Raw genomic sequence first — 25,060 nt, forward strand, 5'->3', positions numbered from 1 at the left:
GGCCTGGAGCTGTGGGAGGCGATGGGGAGGCAGGCAGAAAAGAGAGGCTCAGATTTCCCAGACCTGGGCTCTTTCCATTTTTGAGAAAAATCTGAACAGTATGGCAAAGTGTTCTGGGGTCTGTGGGAATTCCGCGAGGCCCAGGGGTCCCTTTCATTCATCACAGGCCTGATGAACCCCACTGTGTCCACTCCAGAGCGTGCGGTATCTGCACCATCGACATTTCCCCCATGGCCACCTCCAGTCCCGAAACTGTGTGGCGGATGGACACTTCGTGCTGAAGGTCACTGACCACGGTTATGCGGAGCTCCTGGGCGCTTGGCGGGCTCCCTGCCCCCGGCCAGCCCCAGAAGGTCAGCTCAGGGGTGGGCGGGGGGCCTGCCAGTGGGTTCTGAGGCCTCTGTTTAAATAGGGTGCTTGTGAGGCAGGAAGAGAGGGGGAGATGTCCAGTTCCTTGGCACTTCCTGTGCTGTGACGTTGAGTTGATGGCTTTTCCTAGCTGAGTCTCAGGCCCCTTACCAAATGAGGAGAATGGAAGCATCTACTCCTCCTGGGTCTGTGGGGAGAGGGCGATGACACCACAGGTGTGAAGCACCTGCCCAGCTCGGCCCAGCTCGGGTGGTCCATGGGTGACCGCGGCGTGGCCCTGCCCTGTGCTCGCAGAGCTGCTGTGGATGGCTCCGGAGCTGCTGCGGGGGCCCGGGGCGCCTGGGCGGGGCACCCTCAAAGGAGACGTCTTCATCATCCTGCAGGAGGTGCTGACTTGAGGCCCGCCCTACTGCTTCTTGGGGCTCTCAGCAGAAGGTACAGCACCTCCTCCTCCTTCCTTGGCCTGTCCGTCACTGGAGTCCCCACGTAGTTGAGTTGCTCCGTGACCATCAGAACATCTGGGCCTGAAAATAACCACATAGACACACATGCCTGTTTGACCACAAGAATTGGGTTTCTTTGGTGTGAGCCAGGAGTCTTCAACAACTCTGCCAAAATAGCAACTGACCAGCTCCAGGGCTGAATACATTGGTTTCTGGGTGAAAGCCCCAACCCCTTCCTTCCTCTCCCAGTGTCACTGCTGTGTCTGCAGGGGCTCATGCCTAACCACTCCCTGCTCAGCACAGATCATGCGTCTCTGCAGACCTCAGCTCTTCCCCAGCTGTATCACTTACTTTGTAACCTTACACAAATCACGTACCCTCTCTGAGCCCCAGTTTTCTCATCTTTAAAGTGGGGATCCAATATAAAATGCGCCAGACCCCCAGCCCCTGTCTGATGTGGCTGGGCTGCTCAGTATTTGGGGGCTTGGTTCTCCGTCTGGGTGGGGCTCCTTCAAGAGCATCTCTGCCCCCATACTTCTGGGTGTACAGGATAATCCCTCACACCTTCCCCGTTGTCACCCCGTTTTAGACATTTGCTCTCTTCTGACCCCAGCGCCAGGGCCCAACTTCAGAAACATTTTCTCCCCGTCTGTGTTCTCTGTCAGGGCTCCCTGGACCCTAGGCTTCTCTTCCAGTTGTCCCTCCGCTGCCTCCGTCCCGTCCTAGGGACCTGTCCCCGCAGATGCCCTGGCATCTCAGCCCGCAGTGCAGGGCAGTGATGGAGCCGAGCCACCATCCCCTCCCACACTGACAGATAATCTAACTCACAGGGAGGCCTGGCCCCGCTTCCTTTCTCTGCCACAGCACCACTCAGAGATTGATGAGCATTCCAGCCCCCAACTGATGAGGTGGGGGAGCGGGAAGGAGGGGGGCTTTGTCAGGTCATTCGTTCAGCACTTCAGCTGCCCCCCACGCCTGCCTGCGGGGAGAGGGAAGACCAGCCAGATGTCTGCAGCTAGCACCGTGCAGTGCCCTTCAGGCCTGGGCTCTGTCAGGCTTTAGGGGCAGGGCCAGGTCTGGAACTCTGTGGCTGCCCTTGGACCGGGCTATCAGTCCAGGGCCTGCTGCTCCCTGGGGTGTGCTCTCCCTGGTCTCAGGGAGTGAAACGTTAAGAGCACAGGCGTTGGCGGACACCGACCTGAACCCAGCTCCATACTGATTCACCTCATGACTCTGAGTAAACCCCTTTCAGGCTCTGAGCCTCAGTCTCCTCATCTGTAATGCCAGCCTCCCAGAGTAGTTGTGAGGATTCAGTGAAATGCATTAAGTGCCTGGGACATGGAGGGCACGCGATAAATATCTGCCTGCGTGGTTTTAGGGGTGTGTAACGGGGGACCCCAGGTTCTCTCCTGACTCTCCCACATGGGAGCAGACCCTGCTTGCTCTCAGAAATAACATCTTTTAAAGATCGTGTATGTGTAGGCCACCTGCAGTTTCCAGAGCGCTTTCCTGTGCGTTATTCCACGGGACGTCCTGGGAGGTGGGTACATGGGGATCTTTTCAGAGGTAGTTAAGTGAGGCTCAGAGAGGGGAGGGGACTTCTCAGCAGGAAGCAGTGGGTCTGGGGTTGGGGCAAGCTCAGGGCTCTTGCCCTTAAATCTCTCGGAGTCATGCATGGAGCATCTTCTTACGGAGCTGGGTGTGCAGCCCCCTCGCTCAGCCACCAGCATGGCCGATCACTCAGAGCGATGCATCGCGTGTGGACAGCGGGCCTGGTGCGATCAGGGAACACAAGACCCGCCTGGCCTGGGCCAGTGTTTCCCAGCATGTTCGCAGGTGAGGAGTCCATTTTAATGTCAAAAAAGGTCAGAGTCTCACATGCTACTATTTGACTTTTAATATCCGCTGACTGGAAAAACACCCAAGACAAAGTCTGCTCTGATATCAGCGACACTTTGAAATGGATTTGTATTTTGTTCATTGCAACACCATTTTGAAAAAGAGCTGTACATGTGTGTGCGAGACGGATTATTGGTTCCATCTGCTCATGGTCTTTTGTAAGCACATGGGCTTCCCAGACCCTTTACTGGGAGGCCCTCAGGGTCTGATGCCTGCAGGCTGGGAACCTCTGGGCAGAGGAAATCGTTCAGGATGGAGGGATCAGGCCCAGTTCTAGAGTCTGCTCTTTACCAGCACTGTGGCTGTAGGCAACCTACTTCACCCCCAGGAGCCTCAGTTTCCCTGTCTGTAAAATGGGACAGTGACTCATGCACTATCCCTGACAAGGAGGCCAACAAAGGGATGGGAAGGGGATTGAAATCCAGAAAGCTCCTCCTCACTGGCTCCGAGGGCTCCCACCTCCTCCCCCATGAGCGGAGGATCCCGGCCCTCCTCAGAGACTAGCCTGCTCTCCTCCACCAGCCCTCTGAGGTCTGCACTGTTATCATGCCCTGTTTATGGGTGAGGAAACTAGCCCCAGAGAAGTGACACGACTCGTACAGAGTGTAAAGGGATCATCTCGGAGTCCCCTCCTGACCCGCGGAAAGCCTGGGCTTGGTACCCAGCTGCTCTCTCTCCTGGCGTCCTTGTGAACCTCTCAGCTCCCCCAGGCTCTCCAACACCTCTGGGGGGGGTGTTTCTGTCAGTTGTTAAGTGGGGAAACCGAGGCACAGAGTGATGGCAGGGGGCAGAGCCAGAACTAGAGCACTGATCTCTCTGAACTCAACTTAGTCTGGTGGCCTTTATCACACAGAGTAGGGACAGGAAGTTCCATGGCAGGGCTGTCTTGGGAAAATAATAGTGATGATGATGACGCTAAGTGGACAGTCTTGCTTCACACTGTGGGGAGCTGGCCCCAGAGAGTGTCCAGAAAGAGCCACAGTGTCAAGGTTCCAAGCACATTGGACATCGCTGGAACAGAGCAGTAGCAGGTGTTGCAGGGTCTGGGTGGGGAGAGCCTGCGAGGTGCCAGGCGCCTAACACCCATGGTCTCCCTCCTCAGCACCCCTCTCCAGAAGGCAGTTTATTAAGCTCATTTCACAGATGGGGAGACTGAGGCTCCGAGAGCTCACTGCCTTGTCCACTATCTCGTAGAGAGGTGGTAGCAGATCCAGAACTCAAACCCCGCACTGCTGGTGGGTCTTAGTCTGAGACCCTTTCCCTGGCCACACCCTGGGGCGGACCCAGGAAAGCAGCAATCCTGGGTCCACTGGCCAGCATGCCCTGGGGTGCAGAGCAGGGGGCCAAGGAGTACCCTCAGGGCCTGATCCCTGCACCCCCACAGGCCTACCCTGTCCCCCTCTCAGGACCTCAGGCCAGGCCCCTCCCAAGCCCCCCTGGGACCTCAGGCCCCACAGTCCCCTTGGTGATCGTGGCAGAAATCATCATTAAGGTGGCATCCCCCCCTCCCCTGTGCTGGTCACTGGTGTCTCCTGACCACGGGCCACCTGAGTGCATCCAGCTGATGGAGCAGTGCTGGGAGGAGGCTCCGCAGGACAGACCAAGCCTAGACCAGATCTACACCCAGGTCAGTGCTCCCTGGAGGAGCTGGTACTCACAAGAAATGGCTCATCAGTTCACCTCACTTTGCCTGGTGGGAGACAGATACCATCACAGGGGCCTAGAAACCCTACGCAGTAAAGGGGCCACAGGGTCCATCCTTTGAGGAAAGCTTTCTCAGAACCTCAGGTTCTGGGGACCTTTGTTGAGGGCCTTCCTTAGTGCCCCACGCTAAGTGCTGCGCTTACTTTATTTAATACTTATGATAGCAATGGCCATCCTTAAGAAGCATGGTTATTATCTTGGCTTTACAGGAGAGAAACTGAGGTACAGAGAGGTGAGGGGACTTGCCCAAGGTAACTGAGGGAGTGAAACGTGGGGCTGGAATCCAAACCCAGGTCTGTCCACCTGCAGAGCTGGTGCTGGAAACTGTACCCCTGCACCCAGCCTCCTGGCACTGGAGCAGAGACGCCACCCGTGGCTGTGGAGGCAGCGCTGGTTTCCCACGTCAGGGAGTGGAGGACGTGAGGGGCACTGGGTCCCCCAGGCCTGCCTCAGGGACCGCAGCAGGAGGGGTGGGGCAAGTCTGTACGAGTCTGTGGGGCAGTAGTGGAGTGTGGGCATGACCGAGCTGCCTAATAGCTCTCCCAGGGCCAACTCATCAAGCCTGAGGTGACATCTTCTTGCCTCCCCTTGCCGCCCTCCAGTGCCCAGCCACAGTGGCACGTTGCCAAGGAGAGGCTCAGCGAGCAATTGCCAAGGAGAGGCTCAGCGAGCAAGACGGGCATCCAGACAGGGATGAGGGAGCGAGAGGCAGGAAGACAGATGGAGGAGAAACGCACAGGTGTCCTCTGAAAAGCCAACCCTCACCCCTTCCCCACCTCAGCTCTGGCATCAGGAGTGGTGTCCTCATTTCACAGATAAGAAATCTGGACCTCAGAGTAAACGAGCTCTCAGTGCCACGTGAGGGGGGGTTGCAGAGCTGGGACAAGCAACTGGTTCTTAAAACACCAGCCTGGAATCTTTCCAGGGATCAGAGATCGCCAAGGCCAGTGAGGTGGGAGGAGGTTCTTGCGACTGTGGGGAAAGATCCTGCCTAAGACTCAGTGACAGAGAAGGCAGACATGGGCACCTGCTGTATTCACACACAGAAGGCAGGAAATGCATCCTCCTGTGAGAGGCTAAGGGTCAGAGTGCCTGCAGAATGCTTCCCCGGGCAAGTCAATTGCTTTGTTGAGCCTCAGCCTCCTTAAAACTTGCCTGGAAAGACAAACTCTGGCCTGACTTGCCTTATTGGAGTGACTACCATTAAGTAAAAATAAAAAAAAAATGTGGTTCTCTGAAAGGGGGAGAGTGAGTGAGGAATTGGAGAATGAGCACCGACCCTGAAGTCAAAAGACCTGAGTTTAGTTCACTTAACATTGTTCTGGGAGTACCGGCCAATGCAATTCAACAAGAAAATGAATATTAGAAAGCAAGAAGAAAATGATTGTTATTTGCAGATCCTATGATTGTGTTCCTGGGCAATCTGAGGGAGACAATGGAAAAAACATTCCAAATGATAAAATAATTCAGTGAGGCGGCAGATGACAAAATTAATACATAAAAGTTTGATACTCAGTTCCACCACGAGAAGGTCCTCAGCCAGTTATTTCACCTCTCAGATCCTTTTTTCTTCATTTGTAAAAAGGGAACCTTCCTTGCAGGTGACCTTGGAGTCAGCCTCGTGTCCTTGGTGTCTCAAGTCCAGCAGCTATCAGGCCCACCCGAGTGACCTTTAAAGCTTGTGCCTCTGCTTTTAATGGGCAATACAAGATAGGTACACGTTAGGGGCCACCGCCACTCCCCACCTTACAGACATATGGTTGAGAGAAGTGGTGTTAATGGAGGTTGGATATGCACACCTGCACACACTTGTGTGTACACACACACACACACACACACTAAGATGCTGGATGTAGACAGGAATGGACCCCTCCACTTTGACCATCACTAATTTGCTTCTACTGACTGCACTTTGGGAAGGTACAGACCACATTGGGGAAGGTTCTAGTAAATATCCTTAGGAAACAGGCTGCCATATTTCCTGTAAGGTTGTTGTTGAAGGTATGATTTACTACCGCACGTGAATGTCCTCATACGAAGACCTAAGAGAGGTGCTTCTTTCTGCTCAGTGCCAGCAGTGGTTGTGTTTCTTTCGAGCAACTAGTTTACTGCTCCATTGTCTCATGGACTCCGTGGATTGTGTAATCTATATTTCCCTCTTTGTTCTGTTGATAGGAAGCTCATATCCAAAATTGTGACCAAATTCTAGCATGCATTTTGCATGCAGACTTCATTCTTGGATTAGCTTTTTGTTTTAACCTTTACTCTCCTTCGGTCCTAGTGTCCTTACACATGTATTATTTTATTTTGTGGTATTGCTTTATTTTTCTTAGTACTTAAAATTTTTTTTGGAACAAAGAGAGAAATAGAGAGGTAGAAATAGATTTTATATATATAAATAATCTACATGTGTTCTTTCTATCTATCCACCCATCTGTCCATTCACTCATCCATCTCCATCTGTCATATCCACCCACCCATCTATTATCTATTGATTGATCGATTGATCAATTGATTCATGCATCCATCTATCTTTGAGAAGAACAAAGAAGGCCTATTCCATAGCATTGCTGTGAGACCCAAGGCAGTAGGGTGAGTGTTTGTTACCAGTAACGCTGTGCTGGGCACAGTCTCCTCTGCAAAGTCCTCTCTCTGCCGGTCCACCCCACGCAGAACTAACCCATTGTTCCTCCCAGCTGTGTGTGCTTTCCCTCATCAGAGCTGCCATCTCCTGTCTAGGACATATCTGCTCCCCACCCATCCAGCTCCTCCAGGCGAGGTCTCCATCTGCTTCACTCCTGTGGCCCAGACTCCCATGCAGAGGGCTGAGGGTGCTGACCTTCATGGGTGAATTGGGATTTTCGTTTCATCTTCAGTTCAAAAGCATCAATCGAGGCAAGAAGACCAGTGTTGCCAACTCTATGCTGCAGATGCTGGAGAAGTATTTCCAGAACCTGGAGGACCTGATCCAGGAGCAGACTGAGGAACTGGAGCTGGAGAGGCAGAAGACGGAGAGGCTGCTCCGTCAGATGCTCCCTCCGTGAGTGACCCCTCAGGACCTGACCGAGCCTTGAGCCTCTGTGGCCCCAAGCATGGGACCCAGAACACAGCAGGTGCTCAGTAAATCTGGGCTCCATGGATGCATCCCGTTCATTCATTGTTTATTTATCTAGCATATTTCCATAGAGCCCTTCTATGTACCAAGCACTGTGCTGGGCACACAAGTATTGAATTTCTGCTACCTGACTCCCTTGGGAGCAGGGAGAGGGCACAATGTCACCCATCTGACTTCAGAAAAAGTCATGTCCAGAGAGGGACAGGTATTTGCTGGAGGGCAGCCAGCACACTAGCAGACCTGTCCCAGATCCCCTGATGCTCACCCCAGGATTTTCCCCAAATATCCCTCTCTCACCTGAAACTGTGGAAAGGGGGTCGTCCTACCTTCTGACTCTGGCCCTTCCCATCCCTTCAGGTCTGTGGCTGAAGCTCTGAGAATGGGGGCGACTGTGGAGCCGGAGTACTTTGACCAGGTTATCATATACTTCAGCGACATCTTGGGGTTCACTGTCATCTCAGCCCCGAGTGAGCCCATTGAGGTGGTGGGCTTGCTCAACAACGTCTACTTGCTGTTCGATGCTGTCCTGGGCAGCCATGACATGTATAAGGTGAGAGTACCAGGAGGCTGGCATCCTTCTCTCCTTCCTTTACTGCTGTGTTTGTGACATACATTTACTTCCTGTCATTTATTTATGTGTTTTTATCAGTTAGCTATTGCTGTGTAACAAATAACCTCAAATCCCAGTAGTGTAAAACAATAAGCATTTATCATTGTTCACAAGCTATAGGTCAGCCCTCTGGACTTGCCTGGCCTCACTTGTGCACCTCTGGTCAGTTGTGGGTGAGACAGGAGGCTCTGCTGATCTTGGCTGGGCTCTCTCACATCTCTGGAGCCTTGGGTGGCACAACTCGGTTCTGGTCCAGGTGGTCTCATCCTCCAGCGGGCTGGTTGGTGTTTACATGGAGTGGCAGGGTTCCGAGAGAGACGGCAGAAGCACAGGGGCCTCTTGAGATCTAAGCTGGGATTGGGCACACTGCTAATTCTGACATATTCTGTTGGTCAGAGCAAGTCAAATCTCAGCCCAGATTCTAGAGGTGAGGAAATAGACTCCACCAGTGCTGGGCAAGGGTGGACGGACAAGTCAGCTCCTGTGCTTGTTCTCAGGGAGCTCTCAGTGCTGTAGGTGAAAGATCAAGACAACTCACAGTGAAAGTGATGATCAGGGGAGGCAGAGGAGGCTGGGAGAGCCCCCAATCCAGCTAGGGGTGGAGTAAAGAGCAAGGAAGGCTTCCTGGAGGAGGCACTGTTTTCCTAGCATTGTCCGGTCTCGGTGTGGTTGCTCCAGGCAGCAATGGGGGAACAATGTGTTAAAGCTTGGGGCTTGAGAGGGCGGGCCTGGTGAGTGTGAGGAACGCTGAACCGGTCGTGATGACTGGACGTGAAGTGGGCCAGCGGCGGGAGTGGGTGGGTGGGTGCGAGCACTGGACAGGGCAGCGGGGGTTCTGGCAGAGCCGTCAAGACCCTCCATGATCTAGTCCCTGTGCACCTCTCCATCCTGCATTTGAGTCCCAACCTGGCCACCAGCTTCTTCCTGGCTTTGGGCAAATAGCCTGCCCTCTCCAGGCCTCTGTTTCTTCATCTATAAAACATGAATAACGACCCCAGTCCCAGAGGGTTCACAGACGATGGGCAGATCCTGTCCCCCTTGTAGAAGGGCTGTGAGTTGTGAAGAGCCTCCTGCCCTCTGCTCTTCAGCTCTCCCCTGCCGTGGGATCTTCCGGCCCCAACCTTGCCTCTTATTCTGGTTCAGTTGCTGGGGGTCTCGGGTCAGCCTCAGACACAGCGGACGAGGTGGGGAGGGAGGGCCCAGCAAACAGCCACACTCAGGCTCCACGGCCTTAGCCTTCGTTTGTGACCCGCCAGCCCCCTTCCAGCCATGGCCCTCCAAGGAGGCAGGGACGGTGAGGGCCAGGCCCGGGGCTGAAGCCAGGATGGACGGATGCCTGGACAGGAAGTTTCCGAGGAGAGAACTGACTCTCCGAGGTGCCAGACAGTCTGCTGATCGCATTATGTACGGTATCCCAACAACAATAATTGCCAGTACTTACTGAGTGCTTACTGTATACTGGAGGCCAGTCTAAGTGCTTTATATGTATGAACGCTTTTAATCATCTTAACAATCTATGAGGTAGGTGCTCATACCCCTAATTTATAGAGGAGGAAACGGGTGGTTAAGTGGCTTGTCTAGTTACATATTCCCAATGGGCTGTAAAGCTGAGATTTGAACTTGGGCATTGTGGTCCCAAGATCCCCCTCCAGGGGGCTCACCATACCCGTGACATGGACGTCCTCAGGGTAAAGCCACATGTTCATAGTGGCCCATAAGGCCCTTCAGGAGCTGGTCCCACCAGCTGCATCTCTGGCCACTCCACCTCTGCAGACCTCTATATTCCTCATACCTGCTTTGCTCTCTCCAGCCGCTAGGCCTTTGCACATGCTGTTCTCCCTTCCTGGAACACTACTCTCCCTCGTCTTTGCCTGGCTCCCTCCTGCTCATCCTTCTGGTCTCAGACTAACTTCCTTGCCCTCCCAGACATGGTTCGGAGCACCTGTGTGATGCTCTCACAACCACTCCTGGACGACACAGCCTCCCCTTATGGTTCCAACCCAAGCCACTCTGTGCCCATTGCCTGGAACGTGCAACACATGGCAGGTCCTCAGGAAATACATATTGACTGAACCAGGAGCTCACTGAGGCCTGGAGAGGGAGGTGACTGGCCTGAGGTCACACAGCCGGGAGGTGGTAGAGCCGGGAAAGGAACCTGCAATGTCCACCCCCACCACCTGGCTCTGTGCACTGCACCACACTGCCCAGCACCGCCCTGCGGAGACATGAGCCACCGACATTCCAAGGATGCAGCTTCCCTCCCTCTCCCCGTTCAGGACCCCGTGTTCCCGCCCCAGCCTGAGGTACTGAGGTGTTGTCTCTCATGCTGGCTGAGTTTCCCTCTTGCCTCCAGAGCCGCTCGGCCCCTGGGCCCCAGGAAAAGATTCCTCATCTAGTCTCGCTGAGCACCGAAGCTTTGATGTGCCCTGAGTCACCTCTGGCCTGTCTCTTCCTCCCCTGCTAATCTTTTCTCACACATGTGTCCCTCCCGGCTCTGAGTCATGCCTCTGATCCGCTCTGAACTCTGGCCAAGAGGTCTGCATCTTTCTGGCGGAACACAGTGAAATAAAACAAGGTCCACACACCCGTCCAGATGTGGGGAGACGGGGGGCCCGTTCCTCGCCGTGTGCGAGCTCATCTCTCATCAGGCCGTCTGCCTTGGTTTCCCCTCCGTCCGCAGCAGGATCTGGTTACTGCTCTCTAATCCGGTCTGGGTTGGGAGGCAGCCAGGCGACCGTTTCCTGGTTCCACAGGAGTCTGCGATTCCCTCCCAGCATGCGCTGAGTGAGCACTTTTGTGGACTTAACTCCAGAGCAGATCCCATGTGGCTGTGGGGAGGGGAGGACTTACCCCAGCCACTCGGCCCCGGGGGTTAGTCTGGCCCCAGCCGTACTGCGGAGCGACCCTGGGCAAATCACTTCACCTCTCTGGGCCTCGAGCTCCTGTTTGTAAAACTGAAGTGAAAGTGCCTATGGCTTAGGGTTGTCGGCAGATTAAGCCACGTGAGAGGAAGTTCTATGCTTCATTCATTCACCAACACCACGACGACGACAACCCAGCACGTGCAGGTGCTGAGGGCTCCCCCTGAAAGTGTAGAAAGAGGGGTAGGGGGACACCAGCATTAGTTAAGCATCTACAGAGGGCTGGCCAGGCCTAGAGATTGTCACAGGATATCTCAGTTAACCCTTGCAATGCCCCTCAGAGGGAGGGATCATTATCTCTACTGTACAGCTGAGGACACAGGCTCAGAGAGGTAAGTGACTCACCCAAGGTCACACAGCAAGCCAGTGTTGGAGTTAGAATTCACATCTGTGTTTGTCCATATGGAAACCTTCGCTCTTACATCTCTTCTGGCTGTTCTCCCGTCTGCAAAGGGCCACACCCGTGAACAAGGAGCCACAGCCCTCGGTAGCCCTGAGTGTCCACGACGCTAGGCGTCTTTGAGTGGTCATCTTCACAAGTCTGAGCTCCTAGAGACTAGGGCCTGTGCCTGGTCATCTTTCTGTCGCTGGAGTTGTAGGGGTGATTGTGAATTACACCAAACTCTCCCTTCCAGCTCAGGCAGCAGGCAGGGGGCGGCCTAGAGGTCAGCTTAGCAGCTTGGAGAACGTGGTCTGGAGCTGTGGCCACCATGGAGCTTTCTACTGCTTCTCGTTCCCGGTCTAGACCGGGGGTCACCCATCTGGGGCGGGCTGGGTCCCTGGAGCAGGTGTACTGTCCCTGAAATGCAGCCGCCCACCTGGCGGGCTGAAAGTGGGGCCAGGGAGCAGTAGGTCTCCTGGGTGGCCTCTGGGAGGCAGGACCCAGCCCAGACACAGTGCTGACCAGATGCAGGGCGGAAGCAGACGGAAACCCCATGCAGTGGGCAGATTCTCCTCAAAACAGAGAGAGAAAGGGCCCAAGCCTTGTGCATCAAGAAGCGGCATAGCATACAGGCTCTGGAGCTCGACTGACCAAGTTCAAATCTGCGCTGTGTGACGCTGGCGAGTGACCTAACCTCTCTGGCCCAGTTTCCATCTGCAAAATGGCAATAGTAATGGTACCTACCTCACAGAATTCTTGTGAAGATCGAATGCGTTAATATTTGTAAAGGGTTTGGCACAGCGTCTGGCACATGATAACTGCCATACGAGTAAGGGAGGACTTCCAGTCTTGCCCGTCACATAACGTGTTCCTCCTGTCCGGAAGCAGAGGGTGGGCAGAGGGAAAGCCAGGGCTCACTCGTATTTTTCCCTCTTGGGACGGGGGCTGGGAGATCTCTCTCCTCTGTGGACATGTACACAGTGGGGGGTAGCCCTGCCCCCGACCCGCCACATTCACTGCCAGCCCACAAGTGCCGGGTGGGCGACAGCAGTGACGGACGACGGGGAGGGAGGGAGGTCACAGCCCTGAGGAGGAAACACCTTTTCCCCAGCTGGTGACTGGGAAGACCTTACGGACTTGATGAAGCGTGAGCCAGGTTGATGGAGGGCTCAGACCTCAACAGATAGGGGCTGGGGGCGGCGTTTCAGGCAGAGGGACCAGGCGATCAGGCCTGGAGGTGAGCAAGTGTCTCTGCGGAGAGGAGAAAGGTTCCCGTGTGGCTGAAGCATAGGGAACCAGGAGAAACTGTTAGGAATAAGTCAGGAAATTCCGCAAATCATGGGAGTCCCTGATTGCTAGCCATGGGGCGTGAATTTTAAGCCATTGGCCGTGGGAGCAAATTTAAGTATCTGAGCAGAATGTGGCATGATTAGGGCAGATCACTTCCCAGTGTTTGGGTGGGGACAGCTTGGCAAGGGAGAGATTTGGGGGACACAGGAGGTAGGGCACAGTCCACAGCTAATGTTGTATGAAAGAGATTTATTGAATTAGAGCGCCTCCTATGGACGGGAAAAAGCATTGACATTATTATTATTGTCCACCTGGTGCTCAGGGAGAATGGACGTGCCTGGCCAGAGGGACGGCTCTGCCCCGGGCCGAGTGCAGCCAGCATGTGCTGCTGTAGGAGCGGCAGTGAGGGAGCTGGGCTCTCTAGCCTGCAGAGCTGACGGCTGTGGGGTAGAGCCACCATCTACACCTCGGCTGGCCTGGCCTGTGGCAGGGGAGGAGGTCACGGCACAAGTGTGTCCCCAGCACCTTGGACAAGACCTTCGGAACAGAGCAGGTGCTTAGGAAAGGTCTGTGGACCAAGTTCAGGAGGTCAAGTTGGAACCAGCAGGTGAGAGGCAGGTTTCAAGTCAACTCAACTTTTGAAAATCAGAGTTGCCTAAAGGGAGAAGCAACCACCTCCAGAAGGAGGGCCCATTCTGTGAAGAGCCCTGAGCAGACCGGGACAACCACTGGGGCTGGGGGAGGTGGGAGCCTTTAAAGTCCCCCCCAGTTCTGAGATTCTGGGGTTCTATCTCCTCCAAAATCATTAGTCAAGGAAATAATGATGATGATGATGATGATAAAGACAGAAGTCTTCGTTTATTGAGCGTCTGTGATGAGCCTGGGTCTTTACAGACTTTATCTTGAATGCACATTCCACATAAGAGAAAACTAAGGCTCAAACAGGTGAAGAGTTCTGCCCAACGTAAATGGCAGAGCCAGGGTTCCAACCCACACCTATCTGATTCCAAAATCCACCTCCTTCCCCATATACCTCGGAAAGCCCATGGGGTTTGGAAAAGAGGATGTATATCCAATATGTATGTGTTCTTCTCCCGATGTAGCCCTGATGGGGCGCTGTGGCATCATGCAGACGGGGCACTTAGGTCTGCTCAGAAAAGACGAGACAGGCGTGGTCACCCACAGTTCAGACCAAGGCGATCTGGATGTGCAGGTCCAGTTGTTGCCAGAGAGCCTGGAATGGGCGGCCTGGCAGAGTTGGCACTGTGGGCCAGAGACCGGAGTGGGGCTCAGGGGCTCCCGAGAGGTGGCCTTGTGCGGGATGTGGGACAGACCAGAGGGTGTGTTCTTGGGCTGGAGCGTCAAGGCTGTGACTTCTAGGTGGAGACCATCGGGGACGCCTACATGGTGGCATCGGGGCTGCCCCAGCGCAATGGGAGCCAGCACGCGGCTGAGATCGCCACCACGGCCCTGGACATCCTCAGCTCTGTGGGCAACTTCCGGATGAGGCACGTGCCCGACGTGCCCATTCACATCAGGGCTGGCCTGCACTTGGGTATGGGCCGGGTGCCGTGGGGGTGACAGGTCAGACTAGCCCCCCAACCCTGCCTGGGGCATTGGCTGAGGCAACCCCAATGGCATGCTTCTGGAATTCTGAGATTCTAAAACCCTATGATAGCAAAGTTTTAGGTGTCTTTTTTCCTTCTATTATTTTAAGGCTCTAAGATATTATAAATCAAAGAGTCTGTGGTGCTCAGATTCACATATCTTTCTTGTTTTTGGTCTCAGCATCTGTCAAGAGCATCTAAATCTGTGCTGAGGAGCTGATAGTCTGACGGAAGAGGCAGGACAGGGACCTTCTGTGTTCATGCAAACAACTGCATTTTTTTTGCAGGGATGGGTCCAGGAGAGACCTCAGAGTCTCTGTTATATCCTTCTCATGCCCCCACTCCTTCCTCCCTCCATAGTTTCACCTGCAGGATAAAGTCCAAACTCCTGGCGCCCGTAGTCTGCAAAGCCCTCGCTAATCTCTCCAACCTCAGCCTCCTCTCCTGGCTTGGCCCTCCATTCATACTCAGCTGCTCGCAGTTTCCCACAGACATGTGGGCACTCTACCCCTGCCTTTGCACCTGCTGTTTCCTGCCCACTCATTCTCTCAGCCTCCAAGACGCAGCTCATGCACTGCCTCCTCCAGGAAGCCCTCTGGGCTGGGTCAGAGTCCCCTTTCGGAGCTGGCACAGCCCCGGTGCTTCACTCTTTACAGCATTGATCACAGTTTAAAACTCATCTCCCTCCACCAGGCTGGGAGCTCCGCCAGAGCAGAGACTGACTCCATTTATCTGAGTCCCCCTCCCCCAGCCCAGAGCCTGGCCCAGATGTCATCTCCTCTCTGAGTGTTAGAGATTCCAGTTTCATCCTCACCCCTCAGCTGGAGCCCACGATGTAGGGTGGGGACAGCAGTGGGGGTGGGGCAGGACAAGACTGTCACAGGGACCTCTCTCTGGTCCAGGACGTGCTGGCACACACTGGACACATTTGCGTTCCAGGGCCCTGCATGGCGGGGGTCATGGGGCTTACCAGGCCTTGGTACTGCCTCTTTGGGGACACTGTCAATACTGCATCCCGGATGGAGTCCACAGGGCTGCGTGAGTGTCTCATATTTCCATCCTGCCCGGGGAAGGGCCCTCTCAATGATCCCCGCAGCCTGGCTGTTTGAAACAGTGCTTAGTAACCAGATCACCGCCTGGTGGCGGCATACCCTAGTTGTCAGCAAGGCAGCTGTAAGGAGGTGATGTCGTCACTGGTTCTTTTAACTTTCCACAGGGTTCTGTGATGATCTCATGAGAGAATTAGCAGAGAGAACAATGACTGAGAGGCAGGAGACCGGAGCCCTAGCCCTGCCTTCCTGGTCTGCCTAGTGTCCTTGAGCAGAACGCTCTCCCTCTGGGTCTTGGTTTCCCCATCCTTACAGTGAGGACACCCCTTCCAATTTTTTAAAATGCCGTTTTAGGTTCTTGCTGGCAGCAGGAGCCACTCTGACTGTAAAAGCTGAAGTCCTCGGACCTCTGCCTCTGGCTGCACAGATTGTGTGCTCTGTGATGTTTTTCAGTGCGCATCCTGCATAACGCAAGGTGGCGGCCATACTGGGGGGTCCTGGTCTTAAAAGAAAAATAAAAACTGCTTATCTGCTCTGACTCAGGCTTCATAGACTTCCCTACAAATAGAAACTATGTTCCTAGAGGTTCTGGCTTCATCTTGAGTTCCTCTGAACACTCAATCTATGTAATTTGCTTTTCCTCAGGGCCTCTGGTTTAGCGACCAACATTCTACTAGAGGGCCAAGAGGGCAGAGAAAGGGTATCATATGAATCAGAATTTTGTGTATCACTGGCTGGAACTGGGGCTGTTACAGGCTCTTGATGATTTTACTGAACACTAGGTACACTGCCACCAGGTGGTGACTTGGTTACTACCTTTCTTCTCAGCATACAGAATTCATGTCAGCAGAAGCACAGTCCAGACACTGCTCAGCCTGGATGAAGGCTACAAAATCGACTTCAAAGGCCAGACTGAGATAAAGGTGAGAGATTTCTCTCCTGGGATTAACGGGAAAAGTCCCCAAAGTTCCAGTTTCTGTGGGCAGTGGGAGAGATTCTCATCTGACTACTGTAGCTGAAGGAAATGCCTGCCTGAAGTTGGGGATGGAGCTGATCACCTTTACATGTCCTGTCAACTCCCCAGATTCTAAAGAAACATTTCTTCCTAGGAGCCACTCCTTCATTTGGCTCCTCATGAGGAGAGGGGCCAGAGCAAGGAAGTTACTTCTGTTGATGACCTACCTGGGCAGCATGCTGGTACACAGCATATATTAACATACTTATTACTCATAGCAATAATGAAAGGAGGACCAATGTCCCCATTTTATAGTGGAGGAAATTAAATTAGAGATGCAAAGTGACTTGTCCAAAATCATACAGCTTGTATCCCAGGTCTGGTGGCTCCAAAGCCTGCACCTTCTCCATAGCACTGTTGGGCTCCTACTCGTCCCTCAGAACCCTAGCACAGACATCACCTCTCGCTGAAGCCTGCCTTGACCCAGAACACTCTCCTTCTTCCTTTCCCCTAGCAGTAACTATCATTCCTTCTCTGTGCACCCACCAGTCCCACCACCAGCCCTCTGCTGCTGTAGGTGTGATGTAGGGTTGCACTTACCCATGAGCACCTTGAAGGCAGAGACGGCTCCAGCCTCTGCATTCTTTTTTGAATGTTAAGATTCAGTATTCCTGTGAATGACTTTTCTTCCTACCCCACCCTCTCCCATTCCCCCAGTTCCTCAGCTAAAGCCAGGCCTGGTGGGGAGACAGGAGCTGCCCAGGCCTTTAAAGGCCCAGGGCTGCAACTGGGCCCCAGAAATTGGGTGTCTACAGGACTCACTTCATTACATTGTGGAATGTCAGAGCAGGAGGGTGTGGCTCAGAAAGGGGGAGCAGCTTGTCCACAATCACACAGCCGGTGAGGGCCAGCACATGTGGAATCCTTGGCTCTGGAGGCTGAGGTTATGGGAGGGAGCATGAGCTGGAGTGAGTGGGGGCAGGCCTGTCTTGTTGGGGGAGTGGGCATTGGGTGTCCTGATGACAGAGGGGGTGCAAAGAGGGAGCGAGGAGGGCAGCACGCCCACCTTAACTTCTTCAGCTGGCCTGGGGGCTCCAGGGGGCAATACCATCCCTGGCCCAGGGTGGGATACAGAACCCCTAGACCAGCCAGCCCTGACCTCAGTGCCCCTCATGCCCTCTCCACTCCCAACCTCCAGGCAGCTGCACTCCATCCCAGGGGAGGCCAGCAGGTCCTTCAATAGCTGGGGAGGGTCACAGATCAGAGACTCAATGGCATCTTAGCATTCCAGATCTGCTGCTCATAGAATTCGTGATTCATGATTTCTCTTCTAACAGATAAATATTAACTCATTTAATCCTGCCACCAACTCTATGGAGCACTGTGGAAACTGAAGCACAGACAGGTGAAGTAAGTTGGCCAAAGTCACACAGCTAGCGAGTGACAGAGCCAGGATTTGGACTCAGATAGTCCACCTCTAGGCTCTAGGCTGCTCTCCCCGAAGCCACTGGAATGGCTCACCTCTGCCCGGCTCTCTGCCTGGAGATGTTTGCTCAATGCCCTTTCCTCTCTCTTCCAGGGTAAGGGCATGGAGGAGACCTACTGGCTGGCGGGGAAGGCGGGCTTCCCCAGACCCCTCCCCACACCCCTGGACATCAGACCTGGGTGAGTAAGAGGAATTTTTCCAGAAGCTTGAACTCGTATGTTTGAAATTTGATATTTGTTATTTTTCTGATTATGAAAGTATTACCTGCCTGGTGCAGAAAACTTGGAAATACAGAATTCTTTAACGATTAAATAACCACTATCCTCCCACTCCTGAGAGGCAGCCACTGTGAGCGCTCAGCGGGGTTCCCGTTTCCGGTGCGTTTGTCGTGGGTGAGAGCATGCTGCCTTGATGCCTTCTCATTCTGATCCGTGCCCTCGGCTCAGCATCCCGGGCACCCTCCCAGGTTGTTCAGAGCACTTTATAAACACACAGGTAGTGACAGCATCAGGATTGCAACACGCGGGCGCGCCGGGATTAGCTCGCCCCTTCTCTTGTGGCTGAGCACGTAGAATCTTCCTATTCTGAGTTGGTCACGGTAAAGTGTTGATAAATATCACTGAGCATTTGTCGCCTTTCTGACTATTTCTGCAGACAAGGAATTTATAGACCAAGGGGCACTCACATTTCAGGGGCCAAATGAAGCCGATTCTCCACGAGCTTGTTCCTACCCAGCAGCTTGGCTCTTCCCTATGTCCTCTGTCCTGTGAGAGCCCACGTCCCAACACAGGTGGGGTGGAGGGAGGGAGCAATAACACTTTACTCCGACATGCCATTCCTCACTCCTTTCCACCCAAGCACTGGACAGTTCACAGGGGGCCGGAGAGCAAGGGGCACAGGTGTGGCCAATGGCTGAGAATTACAGTTTCCTAGAAATGAGGAGGCCCCGGGGCCCACGGGGCCCACGGGGCCCACAGGCTCGTTCCACCAGTGGGGAGGCTGAGCCCGGGGTGGGCAGAGCCCTGTCCTGGGCCCCACAGCACAACTGCATCAGAGCTCCCTGCCCAGAGTTTTTCCTTTATCAGAACTCCCGGCTGGCTCCTCTCAGCTCTTCCAGGATGGACCCCCACCCAAGGCTGCCCCCTCCCGTCGCTCAAAGACAAGAAATGTGCAGGACACACATGGGCTCCCTGGGAACAGACCAGCGCTAAGCAGCCCAGGCTGCGCGTCCTCCGGGCGGATGGGCTGACATGGACAGGGGCTGCTGGCAGGGAGTCAGTTGCAGAAGCCACTTCCTCACCATGCTGCTGTCAGGGTGCCTCAAGGCCTCAGGGCCCCAGGGACTCCAGGCCAGAGTGGCGCCTGGGGGCAGGAACTGTCCGCATTCATCTCTGAGTGCCCTCCTCCAACACACAGCCGCATCCAGTGAGAGGGGGTAGATGGGTACACACTGGCACATGGAGAAGGGCCGGGGTGCAGAACACACAGACGCACCCGTTTTATGAGGTCATGCCAGCCTCCTGGGTGCAGAACCAGCTGAAGTTCACAGAAAGGCCACCGCACAGCCCAGGGTCCCTCAACTTTGTGGACAGTCTTGGCGTGGACAGCTTGCCGGGCGGCAGTACGGGGTGAGGACAGGGCTCAGGTAGGGGGCACGGACTGGTGTGTGAACTGGGGCAGGTCCCTGTCCTCTCTGGGCCTTCCCATGTGCCATAGCAGCCCCAGCTCACCCACCCCCCGGGGAGGATGGCTGGGGTCCTTCATGCCCTTTCCCCATCCAGCCAGGTCCTCTGTGCCAGCCCACTTCTCCTGCCCCTGGGAGAGAAGAGCAGGCCATCCCCTGCCCTCACAGCCACGCTGCGCACCCGACTTCTCTTCTCCATGCAGAGCTGCACTTCTCAGAAGGCCCGTCGGCTGACGCTGACTTCACTTCCTCACCTCCCACTCCCGCCCAGCCCCTGCAGTCTGCCTTCCACCCCCACCTGCCCAGAAGGCTCTGTGAAGGTCACTGGTGACCTCCACCTGTGTCGCTAGATCCGTGGGCAGTTTTAGTTCTCACCCGAGTGCTCAGCAGAATTTCCCCCTTGCTCTCCCTCTTCCTAGAAACACCCTCTTCCTCGGCCTCCTCGGCACCCGCTGTGCTCCCTCCTCTCCAGCTCGTCCTCCATGGGCTCCCCGCCTGCTCCTCTCCTCCCCCGAATCCTTAAATGCTGGGGGTGCCCAGGGCTCCTCCCTGGGGCTGCCTTTCCTATCCGGATGCCGCCAACACCCCTTGTGGGCCTCGGGCCCCACCACCCCTCTGAGCTCCAGGCCCTGCAGCCCCTGCTGCCCCTCAGTGATTCCTTCTGGAGTCTTCCTGGCACTGCAGACCCACTGGGTGCACCTGCCCCACAGCCTGGCCCTCCTCCAGAGTTCTCTCCTCCCGGACAGCCTCACCTTCCTTACCTGGAGGGCTGGGTGCTGTCCTGGAATCCTCAGCAAGTCCTGTAGCTCAGCCTCCCTCACATCCCACCTGACGGCTTCTCCCCCTCCACCTGGGCCCCTCTGCTGGCCCACTGCAAGGGCTCCTCGCCACTTCCTCCCATCCACTGGGCCCCCTCCATGCATCTCCGTTGGCAGTCAGCTATTTTTTAAAGAAAATGCAAACATGCTCAATACGAAAGTTCCCTGTGTAACACTCTTGGGGTCTTCCTACTACTCTGAGGCTCAAGCCCGAACTCTTGCAGGCTGCCTCTGAGGCCCGGCTCCAGCTGGCCTGTGCCTGCCCCTCGGCCTTGTCTCTGCTGCCACCTTCTGCCCTGTACCACCTGCTCAGGGCCTCCTTGCTGTTCCTTAAAACACACTGAGCTTCTCCCCACCACAGGGCCTTTGCTTTTGCTGTCCCCTGTACCTGGAACGCCCTGACCTGGTCCCTTCCTATTGTGCAGGTCCCAGCTCTGATCTCACACAGTAGATGGAGCCCTGCTGTCACCCTCTACCCCACCTCCCAGCGTGGCGGCCCCTCATAGCATGTGTTACTCCCTGGTATTTCCTGCTGACATGTTTATGGAACTTTCCCCTGACCACGCAAGCCCCAGGAGCTCCTGGCCGACGATGCGCCTGCAGGTGCCCCAGCGCCCGGCGCCCAGGGAAGGGGAGATCTCCAGCTCTCGCCATCTCCCCAGCAGGGCCTGGCCCTGCGGGCACCGGGCAGCCCTCGCCCAGCCTCCCTGGCCCACCCGTTCCCGGGAGTGGGAACCTGCAGGTCTGGCGGCCATCTGTCATCCGAACTCCCTCAGCCGATGACTTTTCCACTCCTGGACAGAAACTTTAGAAAGTGCCAGAAACGTTTTCTTCTTCTCGAGTCAGGGAGGGAGGAGACTGGAGATTAGCCCCAGTGAGCTCCACCCGACGTGGGACCCTTCTGGGCCTCCAGGCAGGAGAGGAGAATCCCGCACCCACCTAGGCCCACGGGCTCAGATCCAGCACATGGCACACACACGTGCACACACATGCTACATCCGTTGTGGGCACGAGGTTCACACACACGTGGAAGGCCCACCATGTGCCCCTCTGCTTGCCTGGAGATGAGATCACAGATAGACCAACAGACGCACACACACAGAATCTCTACAGGAAGGGCTTGGGGTACCAGCTGGATGGAAATGTCTTAGAGTTGTGTTTACAAGGCAGTTACCAAATTTTTACCTGAACTGTGTGCTATAGCTTGATTTTTTAAGTTGAGTTTTTAAAGATGCTTTTATTGTCACTTTCTGTATTTGCTGTGTCTGCAGAGGTTATTTATATTTGTATTGTGTGTTTGGGGAGGCTGGTGGAGATCGGGGAAGGGGACAGAAGCCCCTCCCATGTCCTGGTGCAGACAGGACCAGGCAGCAGGGCCCACAGACGTGCTTCTCATCACGTGTCACAGAGACACCCCACACAGTGGCCCCTTCTCTCCCCTCTGCCCCTGTCAACCAAGCTCAAAAATGTCCCCTGCCAGGTTGCTGTGAGGGCCTGGCTGTCACTGGGAGCCCTGCTCCCCTCTCTGTACAAAGGCCATAACCCGCTCTCCCCTCCTCCAGGCACGTGTGGGAAGCAAATGAGAAAATGAGTGTGTGCAGGGTCCAGCGTCCCTACTCCAGATTTGCCTCATCTGGGGACAGTCACAGAGCCCCTCACCCCACAGCATATGGCCTCCCAAGGTCACGTCCTGAGTAGGGGACAGAGCTGGGCTAGGTCCCCGTCTCCCCTGGACTGAAGCCACCCATGCAGACGAGTCAGCAGCCCTTCACCTCTCTGAGCCTTGGTCCCCAAGGTTCCGAGTGCGGAGGGCACCGGTACGCCCACGGTAGGGCTGCTGCAGGGACCGGGAGAAACCAAGGAAGTGAAAAGAGCCCCTTGTGAGCCGCTGTGGGCTCTAGACGCCCACCACTGTTGTTCTGGGGGTGGGCTTATTATTCTTGTTTCTCCTCTTTCCCTAGGGACCCCTGGCAGGACCTCATAATCTGAGAAATCAAGGTGGCTTTTGCCAAAGCCCGCCAGTGCCGGGCTGGGCCTTGGGGCTCAGGGCAGCCTTCAGCCAGGCCCTGAGGAGGGGGACAGAGTGGGGCAGGGGCCTGCACCAGCTGGGGACACCCTCAACCCCTCCCTGTGCCACTCTCCTCAAAGAATTCTTTCTCTGAGCTCCCTGGCAGCCACCCGGGTGCTCGATAGTAAGCACTCTGGAGCGACATTAATCGGTGCATTCCAGGATGAATCCTACAGGCAAACTTGCCTCTTGACACAAAAACAATAAAAACAGAAATATGCCCTTCCTTTCATGCAGCACTTTGTTCTTGACAAATCATTTTGACTCTGTGAGCTTGTTATTGTAAAGCTCATTGTTCTCGCATCAAGAGCATGGTCCCCGTTGTACAGCCGAGGTGCCCAGGCCCAGAGGGAGGAGGCTATTTGCCCCGGTGGCACGGCTGTCATGGGCAGAAGCAAGACGGGAACAGGAGCTGGCGCCAGGCAGACGAGGGCTCCAGGCTCAGGTAGGCCACCTGCTCGCGTCGCATCACTTCTCAGAGCCTCTGTTTTGTCATCTCTAAAATGGGCGTTGAGAGGGCCCACATAAGGCTTGTTCCTAACACAGGGCTGGGCCCACAGCAAATGCTGGAGTATGCCGCCTCCTTCCCTGCCTCTCCTCCTCGAGCCGCCCAACCTTTGGGCGTCTGTGAGCACTGTGTTGGGAGTCCAGGTCTTGGGCTCCCAGAATCTCAGGGAAGGGGCGGGGAGGGGAGTGAGAATTCCTTGGTTCTTAGGAAAATGAGACTTCTGTCTTACAGGGGAAAAAAAAAAAAAAAACACAACCCACAACCAACTCATTTAACTGGCTTCTGACATCAAAGAGTGCTCACCAGACCCCCAGGCTGATTTCAGAGCCGCCAGACCAGCGCACGTGGAATTCATTTCCCTGACTGAGGGGAGAGGGCGAGGGCCGGGGGGAGGTTAAGCTCTAAACAAACTCTCCTTCTTCAAAAGACCACTCAGGAGGAGGAGCTGGCACTGGAACTGAACTGGGGGTCGTTGGGAAAATGTTCTGCCAGGCACAGTGCTCACAGAGGCCAGGCTGCCTCTGTGGGTGTGTGTGTGCGTGTGTGTGTGTGTGTGTGTGCATGTGTGAAAGAGAGGGATGTGGATGATGTGTGCTTGGAGCCATGAGCTGCTGTGTGGTAGAAAGTGCTAGACTTGACTTTGGGAGATGCCACTGTGGCCCCTACCTGCATGATTCCGGGCCTAATCGTTTTACGCCTCGGTTTCCTCAAATGCGGAATGGAGGCAGTCACCCTCACCTCCCATGTCCTTGTGAGAATTAAAGAGAGGACTGTGGGAACACCATGTCTGTTCCCAAGCGAGCCTGTAGGGTGCTGAGAAGGGAGGGTCTGCGCGTGCCTGTCTGTGGGACATGGCCACGGCTTTGTGAGTGATCGTGTCTGTCTGTGAGTGGGGTGCAGCCATGGGGTGGAGGGTCAAAAGCATGGCCCTGGTTCCTCCACTGACCTCTGTGGCCTCCCTTGGCCTGTGGATTTTCTCTCCAGGCCTCAGTCTCTCCCTCTATGAGAGGAGCGTTTGGTCAGGTGACTGTGAGGTCCCTCTGGGCTGTGGGTAAACGGAAACCCTGCACGGTAGGCAGACACAAGGAGACAGGAGTTCAAACCAGGACCCAGCTTTCCTGCCGTGAACCAGTCAGGGGGCCTCTCTAAGCCCCCAGCTCCTCACTGCACAACAGGGACCAGACCCGGCCCTGCCTGCCTTATGGGGCTGCTGTTAGGTCAAAGGAGGCGAGGGCTGCGAAGGCACTCTGTCCCATGAGGAGTGTGCTGCGGCCGTGACTCAGGGTGCACATGTGTGCGACAGACCTGCGTGGCTTTGTGTGTATTATGTGGATGTCAGAGCTCAAAGGGCCCTGAGCAGGCAAGGGACACGTTCCCGTGCATGCCTGTGTCTGCATGTGTATGCTGGTCTGCGGAGGTCTGTGTGCGTGTGCATATATGCGTCTGTGTGGGCTGTGTATATGCACTTGTGTGTATGTGGCCTTGGTGTGTCTGCGTGTATGCTGCTTTAGCTGTGTGTGTTATGTGTCCAAGTGTGTCTGTCTGGGCACCAGAGTCTGGGAGCAGCGGCAGATCTCCTTCTATCAGTGTCTGTGCACACAATGTGTGTGGTGTGTCTTGTACATGTGTGGGTTGTGTGTTGGGGTGTGCCTGGATCCAGCCATGGGGCTCCTTGCTCTTGGGCCCTCCAGAATGGTTGTGGGTGGGGGCAGCCCCTGGCCCTCCACCCACCCTCTGAGCCGCCCACTCTCAGAAGGGCTGAGGCAGCTTGGTTCTCTGAAGCCCCTGCTCAGACCCCCTCAGGGCAGAGCCTGGGGGCTCCAGGAGGGAACTCTGGCTCCAAAGATGCACACTGCGTGGGAATAGATCCTACACACCGGAGTCCTCGCCTTTCCCCAAACTTCCTCCATCAGCGGGGACGAGGTCAACAAGGAGGAAGGCCAGCGCCCACTTGGCTCCTGCGTCGTGCCCCTGCCCAGGGCTGGGCCGGTTTCCTCTATGCTGGAAGGTTTGGAGCTCACTTATTCCACATTTATCCACTGCTTGCTGTGCGCCAGGCCCCGGGGCCTGGAGCTTCCACGCATACTAGCTCAACCACAGCCACCCTCGGAGACAGGAGTTATCGCCTGCTGTCTAGATGAGGAAACGGAGG

General features: G+C 55.3%; 1 protein-coding gene across 1 annotated transcript in view; it reads left to right on the plus strand.

Annotated features, from left to right (window-relative positions):
- LOC131409004 (guanylate cyclase D-like) overlaps window positions 1–22,402 on the plus strand; it is a 73,793-nt gene extending 51,391 nt beyond the window's left edge. Inside the window, 10 exon segments of the mRNA XM_058546222.1 lie at window positions 197–353; window positions 664–804; window positions 4,190–4,338; window positions 7,292–7,455; window positions 7,888–8,080; window positions 14,114–14,288; window positions 15,280–15,378; window positions 16,218–16,312; window positions 17,924–18,009; window positions 22,294–22,402. Of these exon segments, the coding sequence (XP_058402205.1) occupies window positions 197–353; window positions 664–804; window positions 4,190–4,338; window positions 7,292–7,455; window positions 7,888–8,080; window positions 14,114–14,288; window positions 15,280–15,378; window positions 16,218–16,312; window positions 17,924–18,009; window positions 22,294–22,402 (1,368 nt within the window).
- The last annotated feature ends 2,658 nt before the right edge of the window (window positions 22,403–25,060 follow it).

This window comes from Diceros bicornis, chromosome 7, assembly GCF_020826845.1.
Source record: "Diceros bicornis minor isolate mBicDic1 chromosome 7, mDicBic1.mat.cur, whole genome shotgun sequence".
Taxonomy (NCBI): Eukaryota; Metazoa; Chordata; class Mammalia; order Perissodactyla; family Rhinocerotidae; genus Diceros; species Diceros bicornis.